This window comes from Centroberyx gerrardi, chromosome 17 (assembly GCF_048128805.1).
Source record: "Centroberyx gerrardi isolate f3 chromosome 17, fCenGer3.hap1.cur.20231027, whole genome shotgun sequence".
Lineage (NCBI taxonomy): Eukaryota > Metazoa > Chordata > Actinopteri > Beryciformes > Berycidae > Centroberyx > Centroberyx gerrardi.
The window spans coordinates 26,414,091-26,427,070 of record NC_136013.1 but is presented as its reverse complement, the minus strand read 5'-3'; the positions used below and the strand labels follow the sequence as shown (position 1 = coordinate 26,427,070).

Here is a 12,980-nt window from a genome sequence, read left to right as displayed (position 1 = left end):
ACTCTCCACTGAAACTTCCCATAGACAACCTAGTTGATCAATTCTACAATAAATATTTAATCAATCAAAGAGTATCATATCCATCATAATTGAGGTGAACAACACTGATTGGACCAGATCTGATTTTGAAATATTATAGAATGTAAATGTGCAGACAAACATGTTTTAACATACCAGTTTACAAACTCTAATGACCTAAACTCCACTGTGTTGCAGAGTGGCTGCGTGGAACATTGAAACAGCCAGAGAAGATATTCATTCAACCAGCCAACCACAGAAGAGAGGAGTTTATGACATCACTGAGCCCACCAACAAAAATGAAGATGTGTGTGTGTGTGACCATGTGTGTGATTATGTTATAATGATGTGTATGTGTGTGCATGTCTGAAAATGCTAGTGAGAGTGTGTACATGTTTAGGCTGAACTAGCTGGTGCGTGTGTGAGCTAGTGTGTGTGATAAGAAAGTGAGAGAGCACGTGTGTGTGTGTGTGTGTGTGTGTGTGTGTGTGTGTGTGAGAGAGAGAGTGAGTGTGGGTGTGCATGATGATGTTCACCATGTCTCAGTTGCAAGAGGATGTTATTAACTGCACCATCAGCCATGAAATCCATCAATATGTCTTCTCCTGTGTATATATCCTTGTACTACTGGTAAGTGTGTGTGTGTGTGTGTGTGTGTGTGTGTGTGTGTGTGTGTGTGTGTATGGGTGTGTGTAGGTGTGAGTGTGGGTGGGTGTGTGAATTTATGGTCTAGGGTTTTACAATCTTGGAGGGTCCAATTGTCCCAGACAGAGAAACCCAGAAATGGAGGATAATTTTGTTAGGTTAGGTTTTATGCACTTTTGTTTATGCATGTGTGTGTGTGTGTGTGTGTGTGTGTGTTTGCATTCTGGTGAACACCTAGAATTTAGACCACCAGAATATATAACTGCTTCATTTCCTAAAAACAGCTCTCATATTCGTCAATATCCCATAACGTGTTAACGTTGCTACTTACTACTACTATGTAATAGTAACTAATACACTGGCAATACTCTAGCAAGTGCTCCAGTACTAGCACTCATCTAGTCTCCTTTGTTAGTTTGTTTTTTCCTGCATCATATCTGCATTAGTTATTTGAGACAAATAGAGAAGGATTTAAAAAAAGAAGAAGTTTTAACTGGATTAAATTGAATTGAATTACTATTCTTTAGGCAGATGTTCCCTTCATCCTGAAATCAGTTTAACTGAGTTTCTTATTGTTTCTGAACTGATCTGAACTTGACTTCCTATAGAGGCTTTGCAGCTGTGTCACAAATTGAGAATTGACTGTATGCAAATAATGGCTAAATATATAACAACCAGGCTAGAAAAAGAGAAGTAGCTGAAAAAGATTGTTGTGGTGTGGCTGTAGATCTATTCAGTAACATTAGCGAATAGTCCGGTAAGATAGATTTGTTTCCAGATTTAGGTCACTGTGACACAGGAAACTGTCTTGTCTTTAGCGCTACACCCGTTGGTCCTCGTTCCTCAAAAGCACAAGTTGTAGCTTGTGAAGAGCTCAGTTAACCTTAGTTAAACTTTTTTAGATAACTAACCAGCAGACAAATTCAGCAAAGCAGCTGATGTTAACATGCAACTACTAGCCACTACTAATGTATAACAATCTACTACATACTGTATGTTAGCTAGTGCACTAATCAGATTTGTTCAAACAAGACGAGATGGTTAACTGACCAGATGCTATCCCTGCCTTCAAGTGCTGTGTGAAATACTGTAATTATGAGCTGAGAGCATATGAATGAGCCAACAAAGTGGTAAAAAGTACGACTGGGAAGATTGGAATTTTCTATAAGACCCAAGTTGCAGAGATGTGATGTTTAGGGGGTGGAGAGCATGTAAGCATGATGTAATTTATTACTATATGTTATTGTTTGCATGAAAATAACTAGTATTGCTGCTATTTTTGCTCTGTTGAACTTTTTTAGTGTCTTTTGACAACATGACAACTCATATGTACAACTTCTTGGAAATAGGTGTTTACAAGGAGCACTTGAAGGCAGTTTAGCCAGCTAGTTAGCAAGATGGCATGATCTAAACACAAAGTGATTAAGTCAGCGAGTAATTGGTCTGTTCCCAGTCAAAAGAGACTCAATTAACCATGTCTATTCTGCTGAGAAGTTGCACATTTAGAAAAACAATCATCTTGTGCCCAAGAGCTGTGGACCTCCAGAGAATGCGTTACGTCACCTGAAAGGCCTCTATTGGGTTTCTGCTTGAGATGGGGGGCCAAACAATTTTGATCATGTACTCTAAAAAAGTAATAAAGAGGAGGGCAGGGTGGAAACAAAACAGAGAATCAAAGTTGAGTAAAGTATCTTATTCTTATTGATTCTCCTCTAGGTGGGCGTTCCCTCCAACTTCTACTCATTGTACCATGCCATGCTGCAGCTGAAGCAAAAGAATGAGCTGGGAGTTTATTTACTGAACCTCACTGTTTCTGATCTGTTTTACCTGGCATCATTACCTCTATGGCTCCAGTACTTCTTTCAGGTAAACAACTATACTGTATCTGTCATGCATTTAATTTGCTGAATGCAACCCTGTCTAACCTGTTGTACCTGGCAGCATTACCTATACACACAAAAAGGCGGGTTCTTCAAGGGTTTGCAGTAGTGGTTCTATATAGAACCATAATGACTCAAAGAATCCATTGAGTCAAAGTAAAGAACCCAATATAGTTCTTAAAAGGTTCCTTTAATACGGCTGGTTTGGGACATTTCATGCATTCTTAAAGGGTTCTTTAGAGGACCATAAAGGTCCAGTGTAGAACCATTTGAACATAGTCTATAGATAACTTTTCTAAAAGGGTTCTGCTATGGTACAAGCCTAAAGAACCATTTTCTGGTATTATATAGAACCCCATTTGTTAATAGTTTTATATCTGGATATATTGCATAATGTTAGAATGACATAGGTGTTCATTTATTCAATCCTAACTGTGTCTCACCTGCTTCACCTGGGATCGCTGCCTGTATGGCAACAGTACGTCTATCAGGTTTGAATTTGTGAGGAAATAACACTTTTACCTGGCTCACTGTTCCATGTAAAAATAATGCAGGGTGCTACCTTTACTAGCCAACTGCATGAGCCAATTAACATGTTTTTGAGTGACCTACACCAGTATTTTACATTTCCTCCATACTTTCCAGTTTCACCAATTTCTTAGCTTACTATCAAGCCAAAAGCTCATCTGAGCATCTCATAAAAAACACAAGAATTGTAATTTATGGATGAATGAGTGTAGCTTTGTAAAATTCTAAAAGCTTTTCTGCCTTTCCAGCAAGATGATGACTCTGTGTATCTATCTATCTTCATCAGCCTTGTGACGCTCAGACTATCGTCATTGTGTCACCTCTGTATTTGTTATTATCTGTCTGTCTTGTTATTCTCCTCGATATGAAGAGGATAATAAGACTGTTGTCTGTCTCCTTATCTGTCCTAATATCCTAATGTACCGACAGTCTTGTTTCAATTGCCTATAGTCTTGTTTCATCTTTCTATAGTCGTTTCATCTAGCAATAGTCTCGTTTCATCGGCATATAGTAGTTTCATCTACCTACAGTCTTGTTTCATCTTCCTATAGTCTTGTTTCTTCTACCTATATTCTTGTTTCATTCATGTCTGGTGTTGTTTCAGGGTGATGATTGGCGTCACAGGGAATGGTTGTGCCAGCTATGTGGTTTCCTGCTCTATGAGAACATCTACATCAGCATTGGCTTCCTCTGCTGTATCAGCCTGGATAGGTACCTGGCTGTGGTCCATCCATTAAGGTAATTTTAATACAATAATAATATCTATATCATTAAATATATCAGTGTCATACATATCGATACTATGCGAACATCTACATCAGCACTGTTTTTCTCTGGTGCATCTGTTTATACCTAGAACACATATAGAACTAACAGGAGATATAATCCTAGAACAATAGTTTGTTAGAGTGAGTTAGAATTAGCATTCAACAAATATGGGTTTTTTAGGCCGATACTAATGTTTTTGGATTGAAGTACTGATATTCACTGTTTTTAAATATGACCATTTTTATGCCAAAAACATCCAAAATTGCAAGGATTCCATCTTTCCCCTAGAATTTTATTCTTGTCAGGGTGAACAGCATTTCAACCATTATGGGACACTGAAACTGTCCAATGAAAGCCATGCTAATGAAATTGTTTTAGGGTTAGCAGCTCCTTAAGCCACGGTGAGGCAGGCTTCACTGCAGGTTTTACAGACTGTTGAGTAAAATCCTCCACAACACACTGGAATAATTTCTCTGGGCAGACATCTGATATAAACATAATAATAATAACGTCATTGACTGGGGTGATATCTGATTTTTAATAAATGGACAACATCAGCCTGATATATTGGCAAACCAATCCATCGGTCTAAATTTAATTAGAATCTTAGAACACCTTTAGAACAGCTGGACATAATCTGATGGTGATTACTGCTTAGGATGCTGTGGGCGCGCTGCACCCATGGGAGGCAAGTTAATATACTAATATGAGTAATAGGTTATAGGTCAAATTAAACCTACAGCTAATAACTTTCTAGGAAATTGACGCTTCTAGGCCATGTCAGTTGGGCCATATGTTGCTGTTGATGTTGTAAGCTACTGTATCCTACACTGTTTTGGCTAAATTATTAATAAAAATGAATATCCACTTTCTATGAAAATCATAACACATAAAAATGTGGTCTAAGCAGCCAAGCTACACATCAGTTGCATGATTCTGATTAGCTCCATCCCTCTGGGAGAGAGAGTTATGAACTTCAACATGCTTGTTTTTGGTGTCAGACCTGGAGAGCACTATAACAGGGCAACACAGTGCTCTATGATGACAGCTTTTCACTGAGTAGTTTATTAATTTATCTCTCTTGATATATGAGAACAGTTTAAGATATTATTGCAGGTTTGAAAACTGGCTTTCAGACAGATTTTGGGTTGGGAAGAAAGTCTTAAAGTGAGTTGATAAAAACTCCTGGGCTGGACAAAATAATGGAAACATCCCATGAAAAAGGACTTGTGTGAAGTAAATCACAATTACAAAGGCAGCTTCACACCAATTAGCAATGTGTCAGCTTTAAAAAAAAAGTCTGACAATCACTTTTTATGTGATTTTTCAAAGCAATATGAGGCAACTAACAGAATTCAAATAGTCAAATAGTCTGTGCCTGAACTGCAGGTGCATCAGTCACATAAACTGCAAAATGTTTTAATGTGGTCTTCTCCTTGCATTGCCTCCACAATCAGCAGATCCAAACATCATTGAACCTTTATGGGAAGTAGATTTCAATCTCTTTCATCCCTCAAAGAACTGGAGGCTTTCCTTTTTGAGGTCCAATGTCCACTACACATATGTTCAGGATGCAGTATGACAGCAGGACAGAAGCTGTTCTGAAGGAAACGATGGCCCTACTCCTCATTAGATACGTGATACTCATAGATTGTTACACTCCCTGTATTTGCACTGCATTCTACCTATATGGTGATAAAGATTGAATCTTTCCTGCCAGTTTTCCTTGCCAGAGTTCCTGCATAAGAGTAGGAATCAAGGATGACAATTTTTGCATGTAAGGCAGTCAGCTTTTTATCACCAGTTTGTTTGCAGTGCATTAACTGATCCAGAGCATTTGGACTCATTACGCAGTGACGTGTTACACATTTCTAGATCTCTGACTCTCTCTGTCTTTATCTCTCTCATTTTCCCTCTCTCTGTCCCTCTCTCTCCCCCTTTCTCTTTCCCTCTCACTCTCTCTTGCTTTCTCTTATGTCACCACTACAGAGGAAATAAAGGTCATACCACAGAGAACCTATTTCATAAAAGGATTTCCTCCACAACATACTTAAAAAGACGACGAGCCATGAAAAATAAACTTCAGATGCTGACAGAATCCCCCGTGTATAATCATCTTAAGAGGCACTTTCAGGGCCCGCAGATGTAGCTTTTAACCTCTAATTTAAAACCAAATATGTTGTGAAGTTGTGTGGAATATTTCAAGCACCATGTATGTTATAATAATGGTGAAACAGGTATACAGAACGTTTTTTTTAATGTGTTTTTTTTGTATTGCGGAGAAGTTGGCCTGTGTCAGTGTAACACAGTCTACCATTTACGTCTCCCATTGCTGGGTTTAGGACCCAAGGCCATTTTAGTTTTAAAAGCAGGGCCGAAGAACACTAGACACTCTTGACACTGTGGTTAGTGTGTGTCTTGGTTGCCTCTCAGTCTTCCTCCTTAACTACCAGTGACAGAGAAAAACACTACAGAGAACACTGTGGCTGTATGTGAAAATGTACAACGCATACTACCTACTACCTGTACCTAGTATTGTTTATTATTTATTGGTATAAGTAAAGGACACGATAAGTAAAGGCAATACACATGCTACCTACAAAATAGTATGCAGTAGAAATACAAACACACATTCAAAAAAGCAATCTGAATCTACTGTGCAACAGAAGCAGGAATTGTTTTTGAAAGGAAATGAGTGGGGGCCAGACCCAACACACACAATGCAAATCTAATGCTGGTAAAAGTGCAAATTACTGAGTTAATCACCGCTGTAGTCATTTTTTTATTTGAACAAAATATACAGATTTGATCCTCTTGAGTGTTTTATGTTTTATTGTGTCATTTAAATAATTTAATGGGTCAAAATCAGCCAGTTGCTGCACTGACATCTTGGGCCGAGCCAGCAGAGCTGTAATTGGCTCTTGTGTTAATACATCACTTCTGATTGGTGCAGCTTACTACAGACTAGTGTCACATTATGTCTGATTGGTGGAGCTCACTACAGGCTCTTGACATCCAGACACCAAATGCCACCAGCATGGCAGCAACAAGCTACAGTAGAATAACTGCATGAACATGGAAATGTATCTATTTCTCTATCTCTATCATCTATTTATCAGTGTGTATCAACATCTGTAGTCAAGGACTGTGTGTTTCATTATTGGTTAATACAATAATTTATGATAGAGAGGGAACGTCGCTCCATAGAAAATACTCTTTATTAGATGATGTTTTGGCCCTCATCAAGATCAAGATCAAGAGATAATACAGTAATTTGCCACTGTACATCATCCTCTCATCAATTATTCTCTTCTTTTTTTATGTCCAGGTTCTCGTATCTTCGCTCTATGCGCGCAGCATGGGTCGTTAGCGCCATCATCTGGCTGAAGGAGATAGCGGTGGGCGTGGTTTTCTTCCACCATAAAGAACTGAGCCGCGACCGCACCAACCAATCGGTGTGCTTCGAGCACTACCCCATGCAGCCGTGGGAGTATTCAATCAACTACTACCGTTTCACCGTGGGGTTCCTGTTCCCGCTGGCTATTCTGTTGGTAGGATAAGTGTGTTTTTTAAATATATTTTTCATGAAATTTAATTGGAAAAACAACGCTACAATAACATTTTTATATTTTCAAACCTTAAACGTTTTAGTAAGGGATTTCTATTCTCCTTTGCTTCTTTGCTGATAGATTACATGTTTTCTTTTTTAACATATTTTATCTTTTGCTTTCACTTGATGATGTCGCAGCTTCCATTGTCACATGGTCATGGAAACTAAGATTAAGACATAACTGGTCTGGGCTTATAACGAAACCACCTCTAAGCAGTGTAGAGGTGATTTTGGCAACAAGTGAAACTATGGGTCCAGACCCAAAATGTAAATGTTTAATGAACCCCATTCTATTCAAACTGAGTTTTGAAAAGTTTTAAGAACCCAGTCAGATGTTTCTTTTTGGATATATCACTCATTATATATAGTATTCAGTACATGCTATAGTTCCAATGACTATTAGGATATAGTAAGTATAGGCAGTAATGTAGAATAGATACAAAGTAATTTTTCTTTCCGTTTACATTTACATTGCATTTTACACTTTAGACATTTAGCTAACACTCTTATCCAGAGTGATTTACAATGAGTGCAACAGTTGAATAAACTTCACGTCTATGATCACCAAAAATGACAAGCAACCAAAAATAATAAGTGCAAAAGTCAGAGCCATAGTGCCCTTACAACATTCCTGTGACCACAGAGTGATCATGTAAGAACTGAAATACCTAATGGGAAATTAAATGTGCTGCTAAGTGTGGAATTTTAACATCAATAGAGATAGAGGCTAGCAGTCATTTGTTTGTTTGTTATAATTGATTTGACAATTATATATTGATGTTTAAAAATGCTACATGCAGCACTTTTAAGGTAAACTAGACTTTAAACAGACAAATCAAGTTGTATTGAATTTTTTCAGTTTCTTTTTTAGGCGTCTTCCTATATGTGAAATTCACTTTCAGTAAAATCGATTGAAACTGAAAGCAGAACAGCAAACTGGTCTCAGAACTAAGCCACTATTGTAAGAGTCATTGTAGGCTACAATACATCCATAGCCTGCATAATAGTTATGTCTCTAAGTTAGTTACCTGAGTGTCCATTAGGTGATGGGTCAACAGTCGCACTGTACGGACCAGATGACCTGTGTGTTTTTTGTCTGACTCACAGTCTGTGTCTGTCTAGATCAGTTACCTTTGTGTCCTTCGCGCCGTGGGTCGGAGCGCTGGGACCCAGCCGGACCAGAAGACAAGGATCAGGCAGTTAGTGAGCAGTACCATCCTCATCTTCCTCGTCTGCTTCTCCCCCTACCACATCTTCCTGTTAATACGCACCCTGCTGGAGAGGGACTGCAAGTTTATTGGAGGTACGGCTTCATTTCTAAAAGGATTTATTGGAAAATATTTCGGTGAGCAAGCAGAAAAAATGATGGTCTACTTGCACCCATTCCATAGTTTACCCACACCACCAATATCTACTCGTCCCCTTCAGAAAACATAGATCTGTGTTGCACAGTCTGAGAGGGCCAAATTATGTCACTCCAGGAAGACTGCCATTTTTATGTACCCACTCCATTCAGTTCTAATGGGTCTCTTTGGCCTCATTGAATATTAACAAAGCCAACAGCAAAACAAATAACAATACATAATCTTGGCAGTGAAAGAGTAACCTCAACAGTAGTAACTAATAATTTAACAATAACACATTGGCCTTTCTTATCTGCCAACCTCATCACAGGAGGCGGTTTACATTTCATTTGTCATAGGATAGGGCAAAAGACTAGTTTGATATTCCTTTAATCTACTGCTCGGCACTCAAAAGTCTCCATATGACAAGAACATTAGTATTTTTTTATGTACCTGGGTCCCAGGGTGAGAGACTATATTTACACAGCTTGTGCCCCGGGCTGAAAAAAGTAGCAAAATCCTTGGTCTGATTCATTTTAAATTGGCTTTAATGACATGAACTACAAAGAGCACCATTAGTATTTGGCACACTGTTTCATGTTTGGCTCCGTATTGTCACCTACTTTGGATGTGTGTATATCTATCTATATCTATCTATCTATCTATCTATCTATCTATCTATCTATCTATGTACTTTTCTTTTCTACTGCCACTTTGTTAGCTAACAACCACTTGCTCTGTCTTATTATTTTCCAGGGATATTTAACTACTACTGTCTCTGTTAACACTTCTATCAACACTTTGTTAGCTAGCAACCACTTGCTCTGTCTAATTTTCCAGGGATATTTAACTACTCACCTGACATACTGCTTGTTACTTTGTAACGACTTGGCCTGTCTTATTTTCCAGGGATATTTAACTACTACCACTTCTATTACCACTTTGTTAGCTAGTAGCGAATTTTTCTGTATCACTAACTCTAACGCTAACCCAGGGATATTTAACTACTCACCATCTGAATTATCGCTTTGTTACTTAACCACTTGCTCTACCTAATTTTCCAGGGATATAGGCTACTACCGCCTGTACTACCACTTTGTTAGCTAGTAACCACTTTTTCTGTCTTACTTTCCAGGGATATTTAGCTACTCACCTGAAATAGGCTACTGCTTGTTACTTGCCCTGTGTTATTATTTTCCAGGGATATTTAAGTACTACCACCTATACTAGCCTACCACTTGGCCAGCTAGTAACCACTTGCTCTGTCCTATTATTTTCCAGGGATATTTAACTACTAAGTTACCAACTACCACTTTGCTAGCTAGTAACCACTTGCTCTGTCTTTTTATTTTCCATATTTAACTACTAGCGCTAATAGCGCTTTGTTACTTCTATATCCAGCTATCCACTTATATATCTAGCTAGTAACCATTTCATAATTTTCCAGGGATATTTAACTACTACCACTTTTACTACTACTTTGTTAGCTAGTAATTAACCACTTGGCCTGTTGTATTATTTTCCAGATATATTCAACTACTACCACCTCTCCTTGTTGCTGACCAGTCTGAACTGCGTGGCCGACCCTGCTCTCTACTGCTTCGTCAGTGAAAGTGCCCGCCGTGGCCTGTACAGGGCCATATTTCGACCTGTTGCGAGGATACTCTGCTGCTGCTGTCGCCGTGGCAACGCAAGCCCCGCCCACCCCGCCACCGATTCTCATGAGGTCGCAACCGACGAGAACAACGGCCACCCTACCGTGACGCTGCTAACACACACCAGCACACAAACGAAAACACACTTAAAAATAGACACCGGCACAGACGCCAGCAAAAACACCAATACAGTTTTAATCACAGACACAAATAAAAAAAATCTCACACCCTTAATTGTGCCCACCAACACACACTCTGACAAGCACACAGATAGTGCTGTGAACCCCAGCTGTCTGATTGCCATGGTAGAGCAGAGCCAAAAGACAGAGGTCTGAAGGGACTGACGGGAGGAGCAGCTAAAACCATCCATCCAAGGACTTATCAGGATGTCTTCAACTGTTTCAGTCAAACTGAGTAAATGTAGACTCTCTCCCTGTGAGCCAGGCTCATTAAAACATGCCAGTGTTGTTGTCATGTGGGGACAAACCAGAGGCACCAACAGTTTAGGCGTATGCCTTGATCCTAACCCAGGGGCAGAGCTAGACTCTCAGCACAGAGGGGGCGGAGCATTCTCGAGGGGTCCTTCTGATAAAGTCATTTTAAAATTCACAACTGTAAAATAGCTGATATATCCTATCCTATCCTATCCATAAACACAAATTGTCACTTATTGAGCCAAGCAAGCCAATGTCTAAGAAAACATACAGTGAAGCCAGAGCCACTTTGTCAGACAAGCTTGTTCTGAAGAACAAAAAAAGAAAACAGGTTGCCAGTCGCGTTCAAATGTTTCAGCACCGAGGACAGCGCGCGGTTCAGCACCACAGCGACACCACCACACAGACTATACACTATACAAATACTATACAAGGCATATTCAAATATAAAATAGACACGGCGGTCTATAACAATTACAAGGCCTATTCAAATACAAAGTAGACAGTAACACCACAGGCAGTGACACAAATAGGTGCTGAGATGCGGTAAGCATGGAGTTGAACAACAGATTAATCAAACATTCTGACTGATTTCTTCATAACCAAGATTTAAGTTAATAAAGACTAATTATGGATGTTTCACTCACCAATTGCTGTCCCTGCTCAGCCTGCTGTAGTTTAGTGTAATCCATTTGTGTAACATCCTCCATAGAACAAAATAATCCGAACAGGTTAACGAATTTTGTACATATCATGATGGTCCCTTTTTAAAACTTAATCCTCCTCTCCTTCATGGTGGCAAACCTGCCAACCACTTTGTCTTTATCAATGTTTATGTCCCGCTCAACACACAGCAAAGTGAGGTTGGATAGTCTGGCCTCATCCATGCACGAACGCAAATAGCTCTTAATGAGTCTCAGACGGCTGAAACTTCGTTTGGCACTGGCGCTGCTGATGGGAATGGTTCACGGACACACGTAAATTAGGCTATAATGAACACGACTAGGTCAAAACCTAGTATATGGCTGAACCGTGTATGGGTGTGCCACGTGCCACGGCCGACCAATGGTGTAACTAACTCCGCTGTAGACTGTTAATATACAGAATACATCCATACTGATCTCCGTTCCAGCGCGTCCCGGCCGTCTCCTCTCTCCGCCGCTGTCTTCTCCACCGCGCCCACGGCCCGCATTGATCCTCCTGATCCAAGCCCCGATCGCTCACCCATCGGTGCCGAAAACGCCGTTCGCCGGACACCCGGTGACGCATCGGCGTCGGGACCCGCGCCGAAATCTCGGCCGGATCACCGGGAACAAATCGGCACCCAGCTATCGGCACTGGCCGGAACCGTGGCCCCGGCAAACTCCGGGAAGTGTCGGCAGTAAGCCCTCAGCGCGCCGAAACCTCCATGCTTGTCTGTATCTCTCTCTCCGCCGACAGAACAGAGGACTGTCAGGTGGACTGAGCTCGCGCATATGCATCGAAATAAACGGCGATATGATATAATTGTATAGATTCTACTTTAGCTTCAGTTAGCTTCAGCTTACATACATGATATTGGTCAGCCTGCTTACTGTGTGGGAGAAACGGGCTCCAGATCTCAGCGGAGAAACAAGATGGTGGAGAAAACGAAACTTAAATTTCTGGCTCTGTGAGCCTATGATGTGCCACGTGCCACGGCCGACCAATGGTGTAACTTCATTCGCGTTTATAGGGCTGGCCCCGCTGTTGCGGTCCAGCCAAAAAGTAGCTCAGTAGGGGGGCCCCTACTGAGCGTGGGCCCTGGGGCGGTCGCCCCCTCTGCCCCCGCGGTCGCTCCGCTACTGTCCTAACCCTAACCAAAGGAGTAAGCAGTGGCCTCGGCAGCAGGGTTAAGACAGTGGAAGGTACTGCATACCAGCCTCACCTGACCATTCCTGAACCACACTGAAGATGAGAGGAGACTCAATGCAATGAAGACTAAGGACAACTAACTGGCCTTTAAGGCTCAAGCTGGAACTGGCCCTGATGAGACCCTTTCGCCCAACCAGCTCTGTTTACATTATAAAGCATTGGATTGAAGTCATTTTCTTTTCTTTCTCAGATTAATTGACTGAGCA

General features: G+C 40.6%; 1 protein-coding gene across 1 annotated transcript; it reads left to right on the top strand.

Annotated features, from left to right (window-relative positions):
* The first annotated feature begins 530 nt into the window (after nt 1-530).
* On the top strand, nt 531-10,782 carry gpr68 (G protein-coupled receptor 68). Its single transcript, XM_071914269.1, has 6 exons — nt 531-648; nt 2,380-2,529; nt 3,676-3,809; nt 7,168-7,390; nt 8,572-8,752; nt 10,319-10,782. The coding sequence occupies exons 1-6, from the start codon at nt 541-543 to the stop codon at nt 10,780-10,782; spliced, it is 1,260 nt and encodes a 419-aa protein (XP_071770370.1). The 5' UTR covers nt 531-540.
* Nucleotides 10,783-12,980: the final 2,198 nt, after the last annotated feature.

What these genes read in the sequence shown, in the direction of transcription:
- gpr68 (XM_071914269.1), top strand. Translation starts at nt 541, where the DNA reads ATGATGATGTTCACCATGTCTCAGTTGCAAGAGGATGTTATTAACTGC. An exon ending in TATATATCCTTGTACTACTG is followed by an intron (nt 649 to 2,379) that starts GTAAGTGTGTGT and finishes ATTCTCCTCTAG; the next exon opens with GTGGGCGTTCCCTCCAACTT. An exon ending in TCCCGCTGGCTATTCTGTTG is followed by an intron (nt 7,391 to 8,571) that starts GTAGGATAAGTG and finishes GTGTCTGTCTAG; the next exon opens with ATCAGTTACCTTTGTGTCCT.